At 48.4% G+C, this 24,788-nt stretch overlaps 1 protein-coding gene across 12 annotated transcripts in view; it reads right to left on the minus strand.

The window, feature by feature from the left end:
* ERI3 (ERI1 exoribonuclease family member 3) overlaps positions 1 to 24,788 on the minus strand; it is a 123,148-nt gene that overhangs the window by 34,829 nt on the left and 63,531 nt on the right. For 10 of the 12 annotated variants that reach the window (XM_032494101.1, XM_032494104.1, XM_032494097.1 and 7 more), the window contains one exon: positions 23,186 to 23,258. In XM_032494101.1, the coding sequence (XP_032349992.1) occupies positions 23,186 to 23,258 (73 nt within the window). Of the gene's footprint in view, positions 1 to 11,279; positions 11,381 to 23,185; positions 23,259 to 24,788 lie in introns of all 12 variants that reach the window. The other 2 variants (XR_004324975.1, XR_004324974.1) reach the window with 1 other exon arrangement.

Below are 24,788 nucleotides of genomic sequence, written 5' to 3' on the forward strand. Positions count from 1 at the left end.
GACCAAGATGGCCTTCAATGAGACATCCAAGGTGGGGTGCCTGCGGAAGGCAGACACGCAGGCCAGGAGCTCAGTTCAGGGGTCTGAGGTGAGACAAGAAAGTCCTAGGAAAGCACATGGGTGGCGTGTGAAACTGCACGAGTGGATAAGATCACCCAGGAAGAGAATAAAAGCTGTAGGGTTGATGAGGCCCTTCTCTTCTCTGATGTCTGGATGGAAACAAGGAAGGCTCAGAGATGGGAAGGCTGAACACCAGAACCTCCAGAGCTAAGGTCCAAAGAGCCTTGTCTCTGGACACACCGAACATCCTGGCCCCTGTCCCTCCCTCTGTCACCTCCACCTTCAGTTTACCTGGTGTGACACAATGAAACAATGTGGAATTTGGGGTCACACCGACTTAATCATGACAAACGTTACTGAGAGCCTATTATGTGTCAGGCCATATATGTACAAGTGGTAATACAGACAAAGTAATGCCCTCAGAGAGCTTCCATTCTATTGGGAAAAGCGGATGTTAAACAAATAGCAACATAAAAATCACTAAATGATAGTTATAACAAGGGCTAAAGAAGAAATATAGGCTGTTACAGGATGAAAGAGGGGAACCTGACCTAGTTGGGGAACCCCGAGGACAGGGCAGCAGAAACTGACTGACTGGGAGGGGTAGGTGTTTGGGGACAGGAGAATGACACGTGCTAAGGCCTTTAGGCAAACTGTAACACAGCAGCTGCCAGGAATCAAGTCAAGGAGAGTGTCCCTGGAGCAGAGAAAGCAAGCACGAGATGTGGCCAATGAGGAAGGCAAGAGATGCCAGGCCATGCAGGGCCTCAGAAGACACGATGAGGGTTTTACACCATTTCCTAAGGTGGTGGGAAGACATTCAAGGGTCGACCACTGCCATGCTATGCAATCTTAGCTGCTCCACCAATGTCAAAAGTTAGTTCCTTTGTACACTCACCCTTCCATACTCCCAAGGGTAGACAGGCCTGGGAAACAGGGACCATTTTCTTACCTAGAGGGAGAGGAAGAAACTGCACGAGAAACTGACCTCATTCATTCATAGTAAGATTCACATGTTCACTGAAGGCCTGCCAGACCCTGGCAACTCAACTGAATCATAGATAGACCCTGCCCTCAAGGAACTCACAGTTCTTTGCAGGAAAAGAGACTCAAATGTCAGTAAGTGCCCAATCACTGCGACAGAGTGATCAGAGAGAACCACTGTAGGAACAGAAAGGAGGACAGTGCTCAGACCGGAGGCATCTGGAGCCCAGAATGGGGTGTGCCACCCCTGGTCCTCTGCTCACTGCACAAGTAGCAGCGGACTGGGACAGCACTCTCCACACAGCCTGCAGGCTGGGCTAGGGTAGGAGTGTGAGAAGAACTCTGAGCCATGGCTCCTGGGAGAAGACTGGGATCAAGCAGCAGTGAACCTAAGCAAGAATCTTCTGGCCGCAAAGCTGAAGGGTGAAAGGCTGCGACCAAAGCCACTGAGGAGAGAAGATCGAAAGGCTCACTGTGTCATCCAAGGACCAGGGAAACGGCACCTTTAGAACAAGCGACAGGACTTGAATAGAAAATCATTTCAGGAAACGGCAACTCTAGTCCCTAGGACTATTTCCTCTTTGGAAAATGAGGGGCTTAATTACTTGATTTCTGTCCCTTCCCGGTCCTGAGGCTCTTCAGCCTCCCGCAAGTCAGGATTATTTGTCCTCACATCTTTGTTTATGCTATTTTCCCACCTGGAAAACTAGCCTTCCTCTACCCTCTCCAAATCCTGTCTGCCAGGATACCACCTTCAGGAAGCTCTTCCTGATTTCTCTCCCTCCCTTCTCCACATCCCACCCTGACCTCCACAATTCAAACCACAGTTCTCCCAACAGCACTTTGCTTAATTACCTATTACATACGGTCTGGTACTCTTACTTGACTGGTCGAGGGACTGTCTCATCACTCCCTGACCCCTGACATCCATTTCAGGGGCAGGAGGGAAGCTCCACCCACACAGACCCTTGAAGCAAGCAGAAGTCCGGGTCCCCACTCCCTCTGCCCACAGTCCTTTGAGAACTCAACAGGCCTCCACTTGAAAAGGGTGCTGAAAGCAATGATGTCTCCAAGTGCGATGGGAGATATTTGTGTCTGCTTTACCCTTGGCTTTTTGCTCCGGTTCAGGTAGGAGCGGGGTGGGCCGGCTGGCAGATCTGAGAGCGCGGCACGCCCCAGCGGGCAGGGCGCACAGCGCGGAGGAAGGCGCGAGTCAGTCTGGAGTGCTCCCCATTTATCAAGCTCACGCAGGCCGCCAGCCGAGCGAGTCTTTCTATCATTACACCTCTCAAAATCCGATTCATACCACTAATCCTGCCTTCATTCTCCCAGATTAATAACATCTCTTTCAACCTTCACAGTGTGATAAATAGACAAAGAGAGAACAAAAGGAGAGACAGAAGAGAGAGAAAGAGCTGGAGCAAGTCCCCATAATAGAGAGAGCTGAGAAAGAGGAGAGGGAAAAAAGGAGAGCGAGCGAGAGCAGGCAGCGGCCAGAGACTGCAGCTGTCTCAGAGAGCTGCGAGGAGAGCCGCCGCTGCGCCCCGCTATGCGCTGCGCTCAGGCCCAAAGAGAAAGAAAGGCTCGTTAACAGCTCCTTCCTGCCTGCACTTTTGTTCAAATTCTTTTCTTCCCTTCCAATCCTGCTTTAGGTCAAATTCCAGTGAAAATGAGTCTCCTGGCTTCCAGGTCTCCTCCCAGCCTCCCTACCAGGCCCAGGGAACCAATCCAGCCCAGGGAGCAGGGCTGGGTCTGGCACAAGACAGGGCTGGAAAGGGGCTTAGCAAGGGGTGGAGAGAGCTGGCCTAAAGCCTTGCCAGAGCTGTCCTCTTCGCCAAACCCCTGCCCCTTCCCCGCTCTTTGAGCAGAACAGGAGTGGGAACAGAACAGAGCAGAGCAGGGACTTGGGGTCCATTTCCTGAGGCTCTGTTCTGCACATCTTTCCAACCTAAGGCTCAAGCTGGTCCAATCCAAGGATCCCAGCCCCCAGTACCCTAGCTAGATGATGAAAGTAGGCACACCTCAGGCCAGCTAAAACCAAGGTGAGGCCAATACCTCCAAATTATGATGGACAAGTGTGCCCAGGAAAATAAACCCCACTGGGGCCCAGCCCAGCCCTAACACAACTGACCTGTGACACTTCTTGTTCTCTCTGCCCACACGCTGGCCCAGACTTGTCTCAAACAGACACTCCTCATGTTCCTCAGACTCAGTTCAAGGGGCCCCTTCTGGATACCTGGCTGAGCTCTTCCACGAGGATTCAGGCACTCCCTCTTCTAGACTCTGGAAGGCAACACCATCCACACTGTCCTGTAGTAACTATCGGTCTCCCTCGCTCCACTGGAAGTCTGTCTTCTGAGTTCTCCATTCCCAGGTCCAAGCTGCTGATGGCACTTCCATTGTTTCTCAACTTTGCCCAAACTAGCCCTAGCAGGAGACTAAGCCAAATAAGGCTCGACCACAAAGTATTCCTAGGCAACTGGCAAGCCTAGCTCAGAGGCAGAGGCAGGAGCAGTCCATATCAGGAAGCTCTCTTGGTCCTGTGCTCCCACTCCCTTCATAATCCATCAGAGTAGGGGAGCGTGGTGAAGCAAGCTCCCTGAACCACTCTCTCCTTCAGCAGACCCTTGTGGTAGGAGGTCGGGTGGCACATATGCAGAAGGAAGGCCTGCCCTGCCCAATCCAGCTGAGTAGAGGAGACTTCCAAGAAAGTCAAGGCTTCTCCGAGGACATGGCCTAGTGGTGGACAAGAAAAACCTGAAGCAGACCCTCAGTAGAAAGCTGGTGCCCTTGTGATCTGTTTAGAGGCAGGTCCCTCCTATGGAATATCTTGCAGACACTTGCCAGATACTTTCCTCCAAAAAGCCTCCCTCTACCCTCTGCTCCAAAGCATTGCCCGCCTTTTGGATCAAAATGACTGCTACCTACTCCATTCACTCCTGGGGACCCCACCTCTTCCAACCCCACCTCTCAGGTTTGTCCAGTTACATCTCTGCTTGGGGAAAGTTCAAAGAAAAGGAGAGGCTTCATAGGGTCAAGTCAAAGAGCAAAGTGGATAAAGGGTACTCCTTGGGATCATATCCTATTCACAGAAAGTCCAGAAGTTCTGTTAACCTTCCCTCAGCCCCATATCAGAAGGACCCTCCACACTGTCACCTGTTCCATCCGGCCTCTGGGATCAGACACCTACAATAGGGAAAAGTAGAAGAATGACAGTGTCTGGCATTTGTCCAAGGATCCAAGTGACCCAAGGAGGCGGGGGGCTGAAGAAGGGGGCAAGAAGAAAGGAGAATGGCAGTTTCAATAAAGGAGAATGGTCCTCCCTACAACCAACCTAGCCCACCGGTACTCTCACCCTCGGGGCAGGCTAGGTCCAGCTAGTACATAGGCCCACACTGCCTCGAGCCCAAGGCCACAGGAGAGTTTAAGAAGCATGGATCCTAGGCCCTTCCTTCCCTAAGAGCCCACACTGCTGGCAGATCAGAGAGCCTCAGCCAGTCAAGCCTGCAGCCTTCCAGACACAGGCAGCCAGCAGGCCCAGATAGCCCTAAACTTGCTCTAACCAGCTCCCACACTCTGAACTCCCAGGCAACTTGCTGGACAGCTTCCCCAGGGGCTCAGAAAGATACTCCAGCCCTTGCAGCTCCCGCCACCCTCCGACAGTGGGACAGTACCAGGCCCTAAGAAGAAAAGCCAGTGTGGCCCTTCCATCCTCTGCCTTTACCCAATACACAGTCTCAGGGCCTCCCCTCAAGGTACGCCTCCACCAGGCCACCTGACTCAGGGATGAATCTCATCCCATCAGGGGGCTTGGCCCCTGCAGTAGAAAGAGTCAACCTAGACCCCAGTTAGAGACCTGTCGGAGAGCAGATAGAAGGAAGTTAGCCAGACACAACAGGGTCTCTGGCAGGTTAAGAAGCCAGACTTGAGTGATGCTTTCCCCCCAAAACTAGACTTTGAAAGCTCACTCCCTGAGTACCTGGTTCTAGAGCCCACTCCTCGAGGCAGCCGGTGGCACAGAGCAGGGAAGAAGTTGGGTCCTAATGTGTAAAAAGCTCCAGCAAAGCAAAATCATTTACTCTTCGGTGCGACTGCTCAGCAGAGCTAATAAATCTTGCATGAGCAGGGCCGATTCTAATTTCCTAATATGAAAAGGCATTTGGATTGAGAGAGAGGGGGAGATAAAAGTGATTGAATCTCCAATAGTCCAGGTTACTGACAAGAAACATCCTGCTCAGCCCTGAGAGAAGGATGGCAGCGCCTGCCCGCCCGCACACACCCATCCGTTCTGCCCCCCTCTTGGCGCGATACATCTCAGTCTCTTCTATTGACAGGACGTGGCTTTAAACACAGTTACACAAGTTATCATTTCTGCCTTCTGATCAATCTGAATTTTCAGGACAATTACCCTCTTAATCAATGATTGCTATCAGCAGCCCTGCGCCTGGGCGGATTTCTCAGCAAGGTAATCATGCCGCCAGGCTGGACGGCGCGTGCATAGGCAATGAAGCTCCGGGTGGGGTCTCCTCCCTCCCTCTCAAGTCCCCCATATCCCAGCGCCGCTGCCAGTATTGAGGACAAGGACGGCAAAGTGTGAAGGCCACTTCAAGGAGTGATGGGAGTGGAAGGGAGGGAGAGGAGGGGGCCCAGCCACCCCGTCAGCCTTCCAGACCATCTGATTATGGAACAAACCTATTAAAACCTTAGATTTACTGCCCACCACACTGATGCATCTCCACATGCCCTCCTGCCATCATTCCTGCCTCCTAATTGGCCTAATAAAGCCCAATTCTAATTATGGGCTCAAACTATTAGGGTGAGTAAGTGCAAAGAAAAGAGAAATATTGGTTTTACTAATCTCTCAGAGGCTGCTGGTTCTAGAAATTCCTTTTCTTCTACAGACTTGGTTCATGTGGGCTACTGACCAGAATGGCAGAGGCACCCTCTCCTCCTCAGAGTTTCAGGCATCCAGAGCTGTCACAAAGCCAGCCTGGCTTGGAGCCAGGAGGCCACCCAGCCCGACACTCCCTCCAGGGTCCCTCCCACAGGTTCAGCCCTCCATGCATAAAACAGTGCATCACCCCTCAGAGAAGAGGGAAGGTGGAGTTGGTCTCTGCTTCAGTGTCAAGTTAGCTCAAGACTGTATCCGCTATTGTGGGGGCAACTCAGTTTCTCAGCTCACCTGTTGTTGGGTAAAAGGCTTACACCAGAATTGCATTTCTCTGATAATTAGTAATAGTGAGCATTTTTTCATATGCCTATTGGTTACCAGGGGAGGAAAGTGGGTGGGAAGGGATAAATTGGGAGTTCAAGATTTGCAGATACCAACTACTATATATAAAATAAACAAGTTTACACTGTATAGCACATGGAACTATATTCAATATCTTGTAGTAACCTATAATGAAAAATAACATGAAAATGAATATATGTATGTATATGTATGACCGAATTACTATGCTGTATACCAGAAATTGACACAACATTGTAAACTGACTATACTTCAATTTAAAAAAGGGGGGGGGGGTGCTTACACCAGAAAGGCCAACAGTGGAAAGAAAAGGAAGTGGTCCAGGACGCCAACACATTAACTTACGCTTCCGCCTGGGTGACAGATACGTGTATACAGTTACACCTAGGTAGGGTGGGTTATGGGATGAAAACAGGTCCCCACAATTTAATATTACATCCTGAGGATGAAAGAGAATTAGGAAGAAGGGTTGTATTTATTCAATGATGTTTACTGAATTCTAACCATGGGCTAAGTGGTGGGGACACAGCAGGTAACAGCATAGAAATGACCTGTACTCTCAGAAGCTCACAATCTACTAGGAAAGACAGAAAGTGTAAAACACATACATATATATACACACACATAAAGCAAAAACAATAAAAGGAACTTGTACATGAATGTTCATAACACCATTATTTAATAGCCATAAAGTGGAAACAACTCAAATGTCCATCAACTCATATGCAGATAAATAAAATGTGGCACGTCCATATAATGGAATATTATTCACAATAAAAAAAAATGAAGTGCTGATTCATGGTACAAAATGGAGGAACCTTGAAAATTATGCTAAGTGAAAGAAACCAGACACAAAAGACCACACGTAAGAAATTTCTAGGATTGCAAGAATGGGCAAATTTACAGAGACGAAAAGTAGATTAGTGGTTGCTTAGTGGCTTGAGGGGAAATGGGAAGTGACTGCTAGGAGAGGTTCTTTTAAGGGTGACAAAAATGTTCTAAATTCGGATGGTGATGATGGTTGCACAACCTTGTGAAGACACCAAGAAACACTTTCAATGGGCAGACTGTATGGTATGTGAACTATCTCTAAATAAGGCTTTTTTCATGTGCACACTATGACAGGAGTGCAAGGACCCATAGCAGGCTCACCAGCAGTGCACAAAGCCAGGGAAAGCTCTAGCACAGTGCCGAGGTGCTCCACAGGCACTCAATGCACATGTCTGAAGAGAGAGGATGTTCCCAACGGGAAACTGGGAAGGAGTTAGGGCTTGAAGGATAAGCAGGAGCTCACTGAGGAGGAACACAGCAAAGGACGTTCCACGCAAATGGAACCAACGTGAACAAGGCCTGGAAGTGGACGGTCACACGGGCTGTCTTGGTATAGCTGGGGAGGTACTTTGGGGGTCTCAAAGGACAGGCTTGAGAGCTTGTGCTTCATTCAGTAGAGGTCAAGATTTTTCAAGCAGAGAAGTTAGACAATCAGTACAGGATAGCTTGGGGATTGATGGTTCAGGCATGGGAAATAACAAGTCATAGTTGAAAGGACATGGTTTTGGAGTCAGAGATCCAGGATTTAAAATCCTTAAATTCTTTTTCCGATAAACTTGAATAACCAGCTAGGGATGGGATTTTATTTTGCTCACTATTTGATCCCTGGTGCTTGGCAGAGTGCCTGACAAAGTAGGTGCTCAATAGCCATTTACTGAGTGAAAATGAATGAATGAATGGCTATGCTGAACTCAATCCCATTTGACAAATGTTTATTGAACACGTACTGTGAGGCTGGCACTCTGGTAACAGTGTGCGCTCTTCAAGGGTAGGGCCCCCGTCTGATCTCTGATCCTGTTTGGCACAGGGTAGGTGCTGAAGTCATGTTAATTCCCTCCCCTCTCCTGGTCGAGGAGGCTGCTCCAAGACCCAGTGAATCTTGGACAGGCATGGCCTGAATACATCGCTGTGGCTGGCAAGAAAAGGGAAGCTGCAGCTGTAGGGGTGGAAGGCTTCAGGAGCAGGGGGTGATGCCCACGGTATCTGTCCTAAAGCCAGACACAGTGCTCCAGAGGGCCAGTAGGCAATCTGAGTCATCAGAGCCAGCAGAGAACTCGGTGGGAAGGAGACTGACAGTTCCCACAGCCCATTCTCAGAACCCTCTGCAGACTGCCCTGCACCCGCAGCAGCAGGCCTCCAGGCAGGGAAGCTAGCACAGGTAGGGTGGAAACACAAGATGCAGGCCTTGCAGGTGAAAGAGGAGGGGAAGATGTGGGTTTCCTGAACCCCCTGTCCTGACCTTGGAGATGTGCCATTTCTGCATCTCCCCTCTGGCCAGGAGGGTCCTCCAACTCATGGCTGACCATGGTAGGAAGGGGGCTCCTCCGTCTCCTAGGTCCCAATTCCTGGAGGGCCTCCCCTCCCCTGCCTTTCCTTCCCTCCCTTTCCTTCCTGCAGAGCTTCCCTTGAGCCATAAAAATAAAATAAAACACAAACACCCACAGTCCAGGAGGAGGGCGTCAGACAGATAATGGGCATTTTATATCTTTTTATGACACTCCCCATAGGCAGCTCGGCAATCACAGCGCAATAAAGGCAGGCATGCAGCTTGCATAGTTAAACAACTGCCGGGTAATTAGGCACAGCAAACACACCACTGGGGAGGCCTCAGGGCTGCCCTGGGATGTGCCTGCAGCCTGCCCTCCTGCTTGCAGCCCAGTAGATGCCAAGCCCAGGCCTAGCACCGTAGGTTGTGTTGCGTTGGACAGACCACTGGCTGCGGCCATATGCACACTTGGGCTCATGCCTGTGCACACTCATAAGCACACCTGCCCACACCCACACACAAGCACTTCCTGAACAGCTGGCCTGGACCTCATCTCCGCAGGAAAGCCACTTCTCTCTTCCAAGTAGGGTAGCCTACGGTGTCTCGAGGGCCCTGCCTTAAGGCCCTTGAAGAAGTCACAGGCCTGACTGCAGCAGGGGCTAGCTCATCCGGTAGCTTTGAGCTTACTGAGTTGCACAGGCAAGGGGACTGATGAGCACACAGACATGCTTACATGGGCTCTTACTCTTGTAAATTCCAACTCAATATAGAGCTAAATTCGAAATAAGTTATTTTTTAAAAATACACTCACACACACCATACACATATTCCTATTACTATCTCTTCTGTATTTTCCCCCATCTGCCTTGACCCATCCAACCTCCTTACTAGACTGGGAGCTCTGTACACATGGAGACCAGACCTGATTCATCTCTGAGTCTAAATGCCCTGATTTACAGGGCTTTGTTGAGGAACGAGAGTTAACTGAGATGTTAAATTAGATGTGTGCTGGCCCAGGCAGAGCACAGGGCACTTGCTATCTGAGTCCTAGGTGGTCCACACAATGCCCATTCCTTCTGTAGTGACCCAGTCAGTCAAATTCAGAAACTTCAGGGAACTGATGACTAATTAATGGGACAGAATAGACAAAACCTGCTACAATCCCACCTGAAGACAGAGACAAAGATCCCATTTCTAGGAACCACCTAGATCAGCTCTCATGAGTCAGCCAGGGAAAACTAAAGCACCCAACCACAAACCACTCTTCCCCCGAGAGAGCTGACAGCAGGCCAGGTGAGCTCAAAGAAAGACTTTGGGTTGAGCCAGCATGGTCCTGTATGACTGTGAACACACATTCAGCTAATTTTACTGGTCTCTACTGGCCATCACTCCATGTCTGCCACAACCACCAACAGAGGGGATCAAAGGCCAGATGAAGGGCCTGGGCTGCACCCTGCCTTTAGGGTACTCAGACACCCCTTCCCTCAACCCTCTTTAGAAGCAGAGGTAAACTTCTCCTCACTCCACATTCTTATAGAGAAGCCCAAAGCCTCAAAAGCATTCAGCTCCAATCCAGGTCACTCAAACTGTGACAGACGCTAGCTGTCCAAATTCCTCAACACTGAGGAGTTTGGACAGCTCTCCTGACTTGATGCCAGGCAATGCCCTGCCTTCCTTGGGCCCTCAAATTTTCCCAGTGGGATAGAGTGGTGCCCCAAGGCTAGAGATCAAAGTAAGTTAGGGTCAAAGAGGGACTTCTCTCACCTTCCTTGCGTCTGTCACATTTTTGCTGGGAGCAGAAATAGGAAACCTCAGGCACCATGAATGATCTCAGAATAGCAAAGGTAGAAGAGACCACAAGAAAGATACCTCATCCAGTTCTCTTATTTGTTAGATGAGGAAACTGAGGCCTCAGAAAGGGCAAGTGACCCAACACTGGAGCCCATGTCTTTATCTTCCAGGTGCAAATTCAGTCCAGGGTTCTTTGTATTGCACCATACTGTCCTCAAGAGACGAGGCCCACATCTGCCCTCCTCCCGGTGCCTCGAGTCAGACCACAGAGCCCAAACCTACACCTTCCCCCATATTCCCACATGTGGGCAAATGCACACACCTGAGTATCCACAGACACAAGCCTCCCCACATGGAGAAATGTGAGATACACTTGTTTAAACACATATGGACATGTATATACACATGGGCACACCCTCTTACACACAGACAGATCCTCATTAAATAGGTGTCACTCCCAAGGGATTTGGTGCATGAGGCCACTCCCTGTCCTTCCCCAACCACTGCCTCCTTGGCCAGAGAACTAGTAATGGCCAGTGTGTGTGTTTGCCTGTGGGCCTCCAGATCAAATCAGACCAGATCAGAGGAACTGCTTTCAGGTGGTATCTACTATGGGACAAGTGACAGGAAGGAAGCCATGGAAGGAGGGAACTTGGATTTACATCTTGGTCACGTGGCCTTGGCCAAGCTTCTTAATGTCTCTGGGTCTCCATTTCAGCAACCATAAAATAGCGCCAACAGCCCCTGCCTTGCTGAGAAGCAGCAAGGATTAAACATAATAACATGTGGAAAGCACCTAGCACAGAGGTTGGCAACAACTGGGGCTCAATTTGTTGCTGCTCTATTATTGATACCGACAGACATGGTCCAACCTGCCTTTCCAGAGTGTTCTTCAGGGTCATGTGGGGGATGGGAGGCCAGGCTGTGCCTCCTGCCTTCAAGGACGTCTCTGTGTTTCTTTCTCCCTTTCTGTAACTCTTCCCAGTTTCCAGGGTCCAGAGTAACAACAATTTAAAAAACAAGAACAAAAAGAAAAAATCAAAACAGAACAGAACCCGGGAGAGGGCAGAGCAACGAAGGGTTCCCTTAGCTCTCTCAGACTGAACACTGAGCACTGATGAGTCCACCTCTTTCCTAACTGCCCTCGGCTCTCTGCAGTGTCTCTGCCTCTGCTAGCCTCCTGGGGCCCCTCTGCTTGCTCTGTGCATTCAGAGAAGCAGCAGATCTGGTCCCTTTCCTCAAGTGGCTTATGGTCCTGCACAGGGTCAGTCCAGGCCACACATAATAACCAAGAGGTATGGACGCTGAGCCACTGGGCCCTCACCCCTGGCCCGAGGGTGAGAATATGGTCTCTGTAGTCTGGATGCCTAGGTTTAAATCCATGCCCCAGACAGACCCAGAACAGCTCTCTACTCTCCTCCGCCCCAGAGCGAGCTCAGAATTTACTTTCTCAAGGACATGAGACAAAGACAGAGGAGGCTCACAGTGGGACCAGGACGAAGCGATTGCATCAACTGGCAGGACACAGACTCTGTGCAGCAGCCAGCAAGAGACACACAGACCTGGGGCAGGCCTCGTTGAAAAGATCTGCCATGGAGGGCATTGCCGGCAACTCCAGGGCAGAGGTCCTTTTGTAGCAGCTGCAGGGAACCTCAACCAGGAAGAGTCTCAGGTGCCTTGAGCTGATTCCTTACCAGCTCCCTTCCCCCTGTGACCACACTCATCAGGGACGCAGAACAAGGCAGACTAGCTCCCCGGGTGAGGCTATGCCAGGCTGCCCGTCCACACACCGAGTACCAGCACTTTTCTATAGGCTTTACAAACATGACCTAATTGAGTCTTCACTCTGTAATTTTCTGTATGTTACCATAAAGATACTGGGGTCTTCGAGCAAAGCAGGCTCGAACTATCCACAGCCATGGATGCTACAAGGCATGCTGGCCTGAGGCCCCTCCCTGCTATCCTGGACCCATGGGCTCTCTCTTCCCTCACATGGACAGAAACATGGCAGTTTCTGAAGCCTCGGCCCCGTTCTTAGAGGCAGCTTAGGCTGGCTCCACCCTAGACATCAGGCAATGTCTTACTGAGCTCTCTTGCTCTCACTTTCTGTTTTCCCTCCAGTAAAAGGCATACACATGGCTGGCCCACATCAGTAGCTTAAAAAACCTGAAAACTACTGTTTGTAGTTCCCCAGTCCAGCAAGCGCTTTCACCCCTCCAGGCCTCTGTTCACACTGCTCCCTCTGCCCGCATGCCTCTTCCATCCTGACTTCTGAGAACTTACTCATCTCTCAAGTGTGTCCTCAATGAAACTCTCTCCCACAGCCCATGGATGGCGCTAGGCTCCTCCTCCCTGGTACTCACTTGACCTGTGCTGGAGGAACCCCCTTTTCCTAGTCCCACGCCCCAAAGGAGTAAATGTCTACCTTGAGCTCCTGTCTCCTCTCCCCTTGTGTCATCTACTAGCCATCTTGTGTCTAGTAGTCAGTGTGAAGACAAGGGAGCACAGTGCTATCACTTCATGCACAGGACAACTCCAGGAGTGGGTACTGTTTTTCCTGTTTTACAGAGGCTGACACTGAGGCTGAAGAAGTTGAGTAACTTTCCTAAAACCTCACAGCTAGTAAGTGAAGAATCAAGATTCTAAATCAAGCCTACTAGACTCCAGAGTCTAGGTTGTGCGTGTCAGATAATGTCATCTTTTATAGGTTCAGAGAGGTTAAGGAACTTGTTCCAGATCACACAGCTGGTTGGTAGCAGTAGTAGACATTTGAGCCAGACTCTTCTGGCTCCAAAGCTCTTTATCTTGTGCCAGTGGTCTCTAGCCTGTTAGCCACATCCCCAGGGGCCAGTGCACATATCATGTGTCACCTGAAGACTAAGTGAAGGGTAAGTGTCACATACAGCCATGCCATTTGTCTAGGATTATGTGGCTAGTAATGCAATTAACAAAATGTGATTCATTTAAAAGCCAACCAAATTTCTGCACCTTTTTTCATTATGTACTTTCTCTATCACTATACACCCAAAATACAGGTTCCACCAAGTGTTCAAGGGGAAAGGGAATGTCTGTGAAGTTTTCTGACATTACTAAGGGCCCCATGTGCTCTGTCTGCCTACTTCTCTAAGAGCTCTCCAAAACCACAAGTAGTACCTTTCTCAAGGTACTTTCCTGATCCTTGGTTACAAACTCACAATACAGAAGTGTCCTTTTATGTGGAATAACTGTCCAAAGGTCATCAGCAGCAACAGGAGGACTTGAGTCCAATGAATGTTACGAACTAATGCAGTCCCCAGCAAAGAGGACTCAAGTCCTGAGCTATGGAAGGAGGGAAGGAGTCAGGGAAGTGAGTTTCTGCCTTTCCTAGCCTGGTCTTCAGCCCCTTCCCTCTCCACCTGCCTAGGATACACGGTCTAGGGGAAGGAACGCACCTATGTGGATTCAAATCCGAGCTTTTCCTCTTCCTGGCTATGTGCCCTTAGGCAAATTACTAACTTCTCTAAGTCTATTTGTCTGGGAAATCTGGCAGGGGAATAGGCACCTGGACTCTGAAGCTCATTAGTATAGCCTTATATTCAGTGTGCTTGTTGATACCCAGTGTGTCCCAAGCCCAGTGCCAAGCACTGGAAATACAGAGATGGGTGGTAAGCAGGCCTCACTGAGCTCGCAGCCTAGTAGGAAACACACACACGTAAGTAGATGATTACGAGATCATGTGATATACTCATTACAAAGTACTGAAGCCGTACAAAGGAAGAGGTGATTGACTATGTCTACCACAAGTGGGGGAACGTCAGAGACGGCTTCACAGAAGAGGGTTTTGAAGGATGAACAGGAGTTTTAGCAATGCACTAAAAGGGGAAAGGCAATGTAAGCAAAGGGAACAGAATGAGCAAAGAGATGTGAAAGTATCCTGTCTATTTGAAGAGCAGCAAGAAGTGTGATACGGCTGGAATGTTAGAGGGACAGGAGATATGAAGACAGGGATGCTGCAATTAGCTAGCTCATCCAGGCCTTGGGTATCTTGTTCAAGAGAAAGGATGGGCCACAGCCTCCCATACCTACCCTCTTGGCTCCAGTGCTCTTCCTGTCAAAACAAGCACACTGCAATGGCACCCTTTCCTGTGTCTTTGATTTAAGAGTTCCTCTCCTGGCCCTGACAGTAAGGCATTTCTGTCCCACAGATTATAACTCACTCTGGGCTATTATTCAGCTCCCCAGCCTTGGCCCTGCTGCAGTTAGTCCAAACATAATATCCTTCATGCATATATTATCTGTCTCCCTATTATCTGGAATCATTTCGGAATTAAATTTCAGTCCTGCAATATTGGCTTCAGGAGCGGCGCGCTTTATGGGCTAGTCAAAGGTTAGAATACCAATCAAAATAACAGTGCCGATGCAGTGAGACATTTTAATATTCCAAAACCCGGTAATTGTAAAAGGACATAATATTTTTTCCCTGATTACCCCAAAGGCAACACATGTTAACAAGGCGAGGGAAGGAGTGAAAGAAATTTCAGAGTTCAGACAGCTGTAAGACATATTTAAAGGAAAAGCCCAGTCAGGGCACTACACCATGGGGGCAGGGCGATGAGAAGAAAGGAGACATTCTCTCTAGCTCCAGCTGCCCCTGACTCCAAATACCGCACTGGTCCCTCTGCTACCTCTGAACTAGGTCCCAAGAGCCCATTCCCAAGGGCAGATGTTGCAGAGTAGGGATGAAAGGAGAAAGAAGACATGAAGCCTGGGCTCTAGTTCCAGGTCTCTAAATCCAGTAGCTTCCAGCCCCCAAAACGGCCCCTCCCAGGGCTTCAGCATCAACTCCAGCAGCAAACGCTCCAGGATGCTCTCCTATTCAGCCTTTCCTTGTCCCAGGCCTGTGCCCCTACCTTTCCTGTGTTTAAACCTGCTGCTTTGTGTCCTGTCCTCTGTGTTCATATTTCTCTGTGTACATATTTCAAAGACAGCTAGAGGCCCTCATCTACCTGACCTCAGAGCTGGCTCCATCCAGGATGGCAGCCTGTAAGTGCCCACTGCTCCATGGACAACAGCCCTGTACTTTGGATGATGCCAAAGAGCTGGGCCACAGCCCCAGTCTGGTCCTGACCACTGAGTAGACCAGGAGCATGTCTCAGTACAAGCCTTCCCCACTACAAAATAAAACAAACAGCTGGCAGGGCCCCTACATCTTCATGCCTCTCTTGGTTTTCAGTTTCTTATTTTTTCCAAATAGCCCCAATGAAGGGGCTCTAGAATAGGCACCATTCTAGAAAGAGTCCCAGCCTCTGTCAGGCTGCCTATCACTTGAGCAGCTTTATCCCCACAGCTCCAAAAAAGTGACCTGACCAGCAGAGTCTCAGACACTTTCACTCCTGACAGCTTCCCAGCTAGCTCAGCCCACTCGCTGGAGCCTCCAATCTGCATCATCCCGACCTACTGACCTGCCTATGGCCCCCAGCAAAGAACTTCATTTAGGCAGAGAATTTATTCCTCCATAAGCCCTTAATTTATTACTGCTCTGATTGGGACTCTGAATGCTCCAAGGTCAGGAAAAGTCGTACTCAGTCATAGACACCAACCCTCCCTTCAGCAGTTTCTCCTGCTGTCCACTCCCAGGGGAGGGGGGAGACTGAAATGCTTCTTGGAGGGACCCAAGAATGTCTCCTCTCCCTATTTCACAGCTGGTCCCAACCCCGTCCCCTTCAAGGCACCTGGAAATTGTAGCAGGGCATATAGCACAGATGGCAGAGGAAAAGTGGAGAAGCAACCTTCACACCTTGGTTCATCTGGGTCTGTCAAGTCTAGGTGACCTGCAACCCCACAATTTCTGAGCATATCTGGCTGAGTCCTGCCTGTCAGGACTGACTTAGAATCTTCCTAAGGCTGCCTGCCTGCTTCCTCAAAAGCCCATCCAAACAGGCCCAGGCACCAGAGGAATTCCAGACCATCTGTGAGTACATGTGCATATGCTTATGGCTTGGTCTGACTGTACACGAACTGTATATGAGTAGGCATGCGCTTAACACGTACATTTATAGCTCTATGTCCTGCATATGCAGTGAGTATGTATGTATATGTATACACATATACTGTGTGCTTGTGTATATCCACATACTCATCCTTCTGGAGGCCTTATTGATCTATATATTTCTTGATCTCTTATTTACAATAACATTCTCCTCCACTCAGCCTTAGCTACCCACCCCCATGGGACACACCTTGGCACCTGCCAACACCTAGAACTGCTGCATCTCTGAAATCTCTAATTCAGACACCCTACTCTCCAACCATAATCTCTTCTCCTTCAATCTGGCATGCTCAACCATACCCAGTACACCTGTTCCTCATCTTACTGGGACCTATCTACTTTTTCCATATCTGTCAGGCACCCTGCTGTCTTCTCTTCCCACAACACCTAGCTTAGATCTCACAGTCCATCTTGGCAACCACTGTCTTGATAATATCTTCAACTCCTTTGTTCCTTTCATCACACCTCCTGGGAAAGTCTCCACTGTTGATGAATCTAAATGTCTGCCTTCTGCATTCCCACAGCCAGGCAGCTGAACTCTGCTAAAGAAAAGCCATACAACTGAACAGAGAAGTTCCACTATGAATTAATGTCACCAACCTCAACTGGACTCTCAATGCTGCCCAGAAATCTTACCACACTTTCCAAGTCCACTCACCCTGCTATTCTTTACTAAAACTACAGCAATCCTTTTCCACTTTCTGCAAACCTTCCCAGCCCTCCACTATTACTTATCAGCAAATGACTCATCTCCTACTCCACAGAGAAAGACAAAAGCCATCGGATGGGAAGACTTCTTCTTGTCATCACTAAATCCACAAGACACCTGCATCTGTCTGCACCCGTTCTCTTCTCCCTCCCCCATCACAACAGAAGAGGGGACCTTCCTCTGGAAGAGTTCACTTCAAGAAACTAGATTTTCTATCCCATCTCCTGTCATCTTCCCAGACACCTCTCTCTCACTACATTTTTAACCTTTCCTTCTCTAATGGTGCCTACAAACGACAACATATGTCTTCATCTTAAAACACAAAACCTGCCCCATGTCCACACCTGCTCCACCACAGCTTTTGTCCTTTCTCCTTCAAAACCATGTTTCTGAAGAAGTTAGTTTCTCTATCTCCCCATTTACTCCCCAAGTCACTCCAATTTGGCTCCTGTTCCTATCATGTCATCAAGAGTTTTCACCAGGGTCCCTGAGGTCCTCATGCCCAGGTCTGAAACTTATATTTCGGTCTTTAACATTACCTGGCTCCCTCCAAACTAACCAGTCCTCTTCCTCTGAAAACACTTTCTTTCCTTGGTTTCCGTGACACCACACTCTACTGGTCTACCTCTTCTTCTACCATTCTTTTGCTCTTTCTCTTTTTTACTGTTTACTTTTTTTAGCACAGAGTCAGGCAAAACTAAATATAAGTTCTAGCTCTGCCATGCACCAAAGTGAAACACTGAGCAAATTCCATCATCACTTTGTGCCTCAGCTTTCTCAAACTTAAGACGCAAAAAATAATAGTAACTACTGTACAGGGTTGTGAGGATTAAATAATGTGGTAGATATTAAGCACAGTGTTTGGCACAGCACTGTCCAATACAAATAGAATGTGCACCATATTAGCAATTTATGAACTGAATGCACAGCTCAAATAAAAAAAATTAACTTTAAGAATACATTTTATTTAATTTGGTATATCCAAAGATTACATTTCAACATTGAATCAGTATAAAAATTATTAATGAGGTATTTTGTATTTTTTCATTCTGTGTGTAATTTATAACACATCTTAACTGAGATGCTAAACCTTCATCAGAAATGCTTGATGTGTATTTAGATTTAAATAATTAACAGCTAAAAATGTAGACTCACCAACCCAGTCTGCTCTACATATACTTAAAAGCTCTTCAAGAAAGTTTTTAACTTAAATTTAAATTAATTAAAATTTGATAAAATTTTTTTATTAAAGTATAGTTGATTTACAGTGTCAAGTTAGTTTCTAAAATTAAATAAAATTTAAAACTTGTTCCTTGGTCATATCAGCTACATGTCAAGCACTCTATTGCCACAGGTGGCTAGCGGCAACTGTATTGGACAAGACAGGTCTAAGATGCATGAAAAACGCAATTATTAAATAAGAAATATTATTATTACTATTAGTGACCACTCCTTCTTTTCCATTTCTGATTCTTCCTCCTCTATGCAGTAAACATCGGCATTTCCCAGTGTTCTGTCCTAGGTTCTCTTTTCTTCTCACCTTATATCCTCCCTTCCCATGGCTGCAATTATCCTTTATACACCAATAACTCCTCCAAATCTGTATCTCTTACCCAGATCTTATCCCTGAGCCCCAGATCTATATATTCAAATACTTTCTTGGTAACTTCAAAGAATGTCTCAAAGGCATCTAAATGCAACATGTCCCACACTGAATTCACCTTCTCTTTCAATCCGAAAACTTCTTCCATTATCTCAGGAAGTTCATTCCAATTTACCCTGTTGATCATATCATAAACCTTGGAGTCACGATGGTCAAATCCTTCATCCTCAACCCTCACAGCCAGCCACCATTCCCTGTCTATTGTACAGTCAGCTCTGCTGTTAACACTAGTTCTGAAAGAGCAAATCTGTTCCAATGCAATGGATGTATTAGGGAACGAATTAGCATAATGCATTTTGCAAACATGTGAGATTTTGTCCATAAGCAATACCATAGGACATACATAGGAAACTACACCCAGCTGAACAGTGCTGTGTAAGAATGTACCAAATGCATATATGCACACACCTCAAACATCTACCAGCTACCTGGATCACCACATGTGCTACAAGCCGCATCCATCTGATTCAACTTCTAGTTTCAGAGAACGCTCCTTCCACCACTTCACAATAACTCACAAGCTGCAATCCTTCTTCTGCCCATTTACACAAGCAAACTTCAAGTTTTTTTCAAGATAAAGTGTGCTATTCATTGTCGTATTTAATATAAATTATGTAAAATTATGCTACCATTTTTATTAGAATCCCATCATTTTTCATGTGTCACTGATGAAGTTTTTGAGTATTTTACTTGTATTTTTACTGTACAACTTTCCATAGCATGGTGATTTTTAGGAAGGTATATGCTGCATTATAGCAGAAACGACTGTACAATTTAACACTCCAGACTCATGGTCCATTTCTACTGCTATCAGTTTAATCTCACTAACTCTCATCTTTCACTTGGACTCCAGCAATGGTCTAATTCTGTGGTTGGTTCTCAACCAGGGACAGTACGTCCTTAAACATCTACTGTATGCCAGGAACTAGCCAAAGTGATGAGGAGAGCACAGAGAACAGAAGAGACAAAACTCTGCCCTATGGAACTTACATTCTAGCTCCGTGAAACTGCCAGGCCTCTCTTCACCTCAGGGCCTCGTCACGTGATGTTTTCTCTGCTTAGCTGATTCCTGCTCATCCCTCAGGTCTCAGTTTACACTCCCTTCCTGGGGGAGCTACACCCAACTAAGTCAGGTCCCTTTGTGATATGACCCCATGACTCTGAACTTTTTTGTGTTATAACACAATTGAAATTTTTTGTTTAATGTCCATCTTTTCTGTTTATCCCAGGGCCCAGCACAGTACCTGGGACACACAAGGCACTCAAGAATATTTTTTTATTGATGAAGATGTGTATATTATATATGTGCGTGTGCCTTTACACTTTATGTATATATAAACACACTCATATCTGTGTATATTTCCATGTATCTCTGCAGCTGAATATGTGTATACACAGGAATGCAAATATGGATATGTAAATACAGTTCTGGGTACGCTTGCTTGAGTGCATTCATTCACCTGAGGACACGTGTGTGTGTGTGTGTGTATTCTTCTGGCCCCTTAGTGACAGCTCTGACCTCCTGGAGGCTGCTGAAAGCAGGGCCCCAAGTCCTTTCTAAGCTGACAGTTCAATAAGAGTATAGATCACTCAATGACATTCCAAATGTCAGCAAACACTGGCTTGCTCCTCTCTGCTACAGGGAAAGTACGTGGAGGCGGGAGATGGGGAAACCTGGCCACAGAAAAGTTGCTCTTTCCTGTCGTAGCCCACACCACCTGTGGACAGGAGAGGGCAGCTGAAAGACCACGTTCTGCCTCTTCTCAGACTGGAGGCCTTACTCAGTCAGTGCGGATGGTGAACTCATTCCCAGTTGCTCACTTACTCCGCTGGTCCAGGTGGCCAAGCAGACCAGGACCCTCCCCATTCTTTCATGGGGCAAAGCCCTGCTAGGGGATTGAGGAGAGGAGAGAAAGGGAAGAGGAGAGGACAAAGTAAGATCAAGGACAGAAGAGGAACCTAGAGAAGACAGGGCCTGGGTAAGGCATGTATAAGGCTTTTGCATGGTACTCCCACAACCTTGGCAATGGCCTCTCTGGCTCAGCTTTTATCATTACTCTTTTTAAGGGCACAAGAATCTTTTGCAACCTGCAGTAGGCCACAGAGTAGGAAGATCAGAAGGATCACCAGGTACCTGGACCTCCAGGGCCCTGCAGCCTCCCTGTCTTGAATGGCTGCTGCAAAGGACTGGCCTAATGTGTGGAGTGGGGTCATCTTTCCTTCTGGGCCCTCAAGCACAGCTGGAACATGATGTGGCTGGATGGCAGAGAGGAAGGGGTGAAACCCTGGTTTTTCTCAGACTTGCTCAGTTTACCTCCCGGGAGGCAATCACAGAGCCCTCAGTTTCCCTTTGTGCCCCTGTCCCCTTCCATGGCTCCACACAGTCTGGCAGAGAACCAAGCTGAACAGGCTCAGCGTAGCCTGCCTCCATTGCCAGCAGCACCAAGGTAGTCCTGAGCGGCAGTGGTATCACACGGGTCGGCTGCCTTCCTGCCTCTCTGCCAAGGCACCCAGAGGCAGGGAGCTATCCACACACCAAAAACTCTAGTGAACTTCACAGAGCAATTGTTCATGGTCAGCGCCCACCTCGCCTGGCCGGGCCTTCACATTGCATTTGCCGAGGCCAACAAGCAACCTCAGATCCACTCTGACAGCTGGCATGCTGTCTTCCAGGAGTGCAGGCCTGGCCACACCCGCACGTGCAACCCTGCCAAGGCCTGCATGAGAGGCCCTCTCAGGAGCCAGCTCTCCAAGATCAGTCAGCCAGCCAGCAATTGTTCACTGAGCACATACCCTGCACCCAGCCTTGATCTGGCGCCCGGGGACACTGAGAGGAACCAGGCTCAGTCTCTGTGCTTAAGATGGACAGACATGTCTGCAAGGAAACATGGACTCAGTCTCAACACTCTAAGATCGCTGATATCCGGTATCAAGGAGCCTGGAGGCAAGAGATGGACTGCTGAGCTTCTTGGGGAAGGTGAGACCTGAGCTGACTCATCAAGGAGAGGGAATATGCCCAATGAAGATGACTTGGGGAAGGTGGGTTTCAGATGAAAGGAAGGCCACAGGCCAAGGCCAGAAGGTAGGACAGAACCTGGCCTCCTCAGCCAAAGATGGGAAGTAGTGAGTAGCCATTGTTCAGTTGTGAGGGAGATCAGCGGGAGAGGAGGGTACAGGTCAAAGTACAAGCAAGCCAGAGTGCATAGGACCTGTGCAGCAGGGGACAGCAGAGGAGTTCACAAACGCTGCCACAAAGAGTGGCTGCCCTGAGACCCAGAGAACAGAGTCCAAGGTCACTCTCTTCCACAGTTCCTCCAAACGCTAGCTTAGCTCCAGCCCAACACACACCGAAAGCATGCAGCTCCCCCTGCCGAGAAGCCTTGTCTCTTCCTCAGATCTATAACCCGCCTTCCTTGAATGCCCAGTTCAAGACCCAAATCCTCACTATACCTAGCCTGACCCTCCAATGATCTCTTCCTTCTCTGAGCCCCCTGGGAGCCACTGAGTTGACCAACAGCATGGGATTCCTGAGGCTGCCCCAGGTCTGTTGGCCTTATATCAGGATTTATGGGGGTGAGTCTCCCTAGGGGCTGGGCCTCCTGGAGCAAGGATCCTACTGGAGCAGGGATCTGGGGAGTCTATTTCTACACCTCCTTTCTTTCTCACCTAGGAAGTACAGCACACACAGGAAAGTACAGTTTTCAGGGTGACTCATTCTCTACTAGGGCCCACTTTCTGAGCCACACGGGGTCCCTCCCAGCCCACAGCCTCAGTGCCCACTCCCCTGGTGTTTAGTGCTATTTTAGTGCCAGTCTCCTCCCTCATGCTCGAAAGGAACTGGGCTCTGGTTTCCATGGTTCTTCTCACATGAGCAAGGCTCTGCTGGGGCTAGACAGGCCCAAAGGCAGCCTGAACCAACCCCACCTCCCAACCAGAGGGAGATGCCAGGGCCAGTCAGGAGCGTCAGAGGCCACACTCATGATCACTCATGATACTTTCCCAGAGTTCAGCTAGCACCACATCCCTCCTAGAGGCTATGCAGCTCAACCCAGAGATGGAGCTCTGAGCAGGAACCTAGAAAATCCCCTTAATTGGGACCTCTCTGCACATCTGGGTGACACCAAGCAGGGCAGTGTCAAACTCTACCCAGCAGCCTGGTCGCAAAGCAGCTCCCCACTCCCAGAAATAACCACAACCTCTCAGTGCACATTAGCTAGGGAGGAGGAAGGAAGGTGTTGAGAAAAGAGAAGAACAAAAAGAAAAGAAAAGAGATGAGAACAACAAGATGAAAAGAACAGAGATGAGAAAAGAAAGCAAGAGAGGAGGGATCTGAGGCACAGGAGAACCAGAGGAAGCACCCGAGCAGGGCTCAGACACAGTACCTTTTTCAGATTAATCCACTGCTTGAAGTAATCTGCCACTGGCAAGCCCAAGTACTGGCACTGGCCCGGGAGCCTGAAGAAAGGGAGGAGAGAACAAGTTCAGCAACCCATGTCCCAGGTACAGAGTCTTAAAATAGGAAATCCAACAGTGTCTATAAGACAGAGAGACCTCAAAAGGCTAGCCCACTAGTCAGGGGTCCCCCCAACCCACTCAAGAAAGGCACTCCACCTCCAGCACCTTGGACACTGGTTCCCATCCAGCCCACAGATCCAAATGTGAGAATCTGGAGATTCTACTCAAAATAGTATCAGCCACTACTGCTTTCTGATGGCCTACAGTCTGCCCAGTACCTTACTTACATTTCCAGAGCGATGCTGTGAGGTGGGTAGATCTGTACATTTCACGGATGAGACAATGAGATTCAGAGGGGACCTAAGGTTCCACAGCTAAAACACCAGACTGCCAAGAATTGAACCTGAGTCTGTCTCCCTCCAAAGCCTATGTTCCTTCCAATGCACCAGGCTGTTGTTGTTTTGTTACACAGAGAGGCAGAGATATAAGACAGGAAGAGAGAGAGGAGGAGTACACAATTTAGAGAGAGCTGAGCAGGGGCATCAGCTCACAAATAAGTCTCTGACAATAGGCTTTCTGTGATAGAGAAGAAACCATGCAGAAGGATAAGGAGGGGTCAGAATCTGAATCTAGGGTCTGCTCTTGTTTTTTCTTTAAATTACAGTTTATAAACTATCTCTTCTTCTAGCTGATGATGCCATTTTGCCCACACAAATCCATTCAACCAAACACTTAGTGATGTTTAATAAGAGTCAGACACTTAGGACCCAAAGAGTTAAGACTTAACTCCTGCCCATAGGGGCTCACAGTTTGTTCAATGGAATGCATAAAAAAATAATTAGATAACAAGCCTTAAGTTGGAGCATTGGGGTACATGGAAGGATGGAGAAAGATACTAGAAATAACAGCTGAGGAAGATCAGAGAGCTTTCCTGCTAAGGGGAGCTTGGCCACAGGCAATAGAGAGCCTCTGAAGAGTTGTGACTTACAAAAATTTTTCTGGGGGCAACAAAAACAATACACTAAAAAAGCCGAGTATTAGCCAGGAGGCTAGACAGTAGCCACAGAGACAGGGAGCCAGCAACAGAAAAAAAAAAAAAGAGACATAAAGGAAGCCTTGGTGACCCCGTGGGACGTGGGGCCCAGGGAGAGAATGCAGGAGAACCCAACTCTAAGGCATGCGGCTTGGCTAGCTTCATGCTACTCTCTGAGACAGATACAAATGAGAAGGCAGGGCACAGAGAGCATATTTGACAGCCAGAGCACACCAGCAGGCAGTCAATTTCATTACTGTTTTAAAATTCTCTATCTCAAGTGTCTCCCCAGCCCAGTGTGGACGGCTCCCACTGCCTCACCCCTGGTACACTGCTGGAAGGGAGCATGAATTTGGGAATGCATTTTAGATATATACCTGATGCATGGTAAGCACTCGGTATCTGTTGAGTTTGGGGTGCCTAGGAGACACTTGGCTGTGGGATGATGTCTAAGGGGCAGCTGGATACTCAGTTTTGAAGAGAGGTCTGGATGGGAG

This window comes from Camelus ferus, chromosome 13 (assembly GCF_009834535.1).
Source record: "Camelus ferus isolate YT-003-E chromosome 13, BCGSAC_Cfer_1.0, whole genome shotgun sequence".
Lineage (NCBI taxonomy): Eukaryota > Metazoa > Chordata > Mammalia > Artiodactyla > Camelidae > Camelus > Camelus ferus.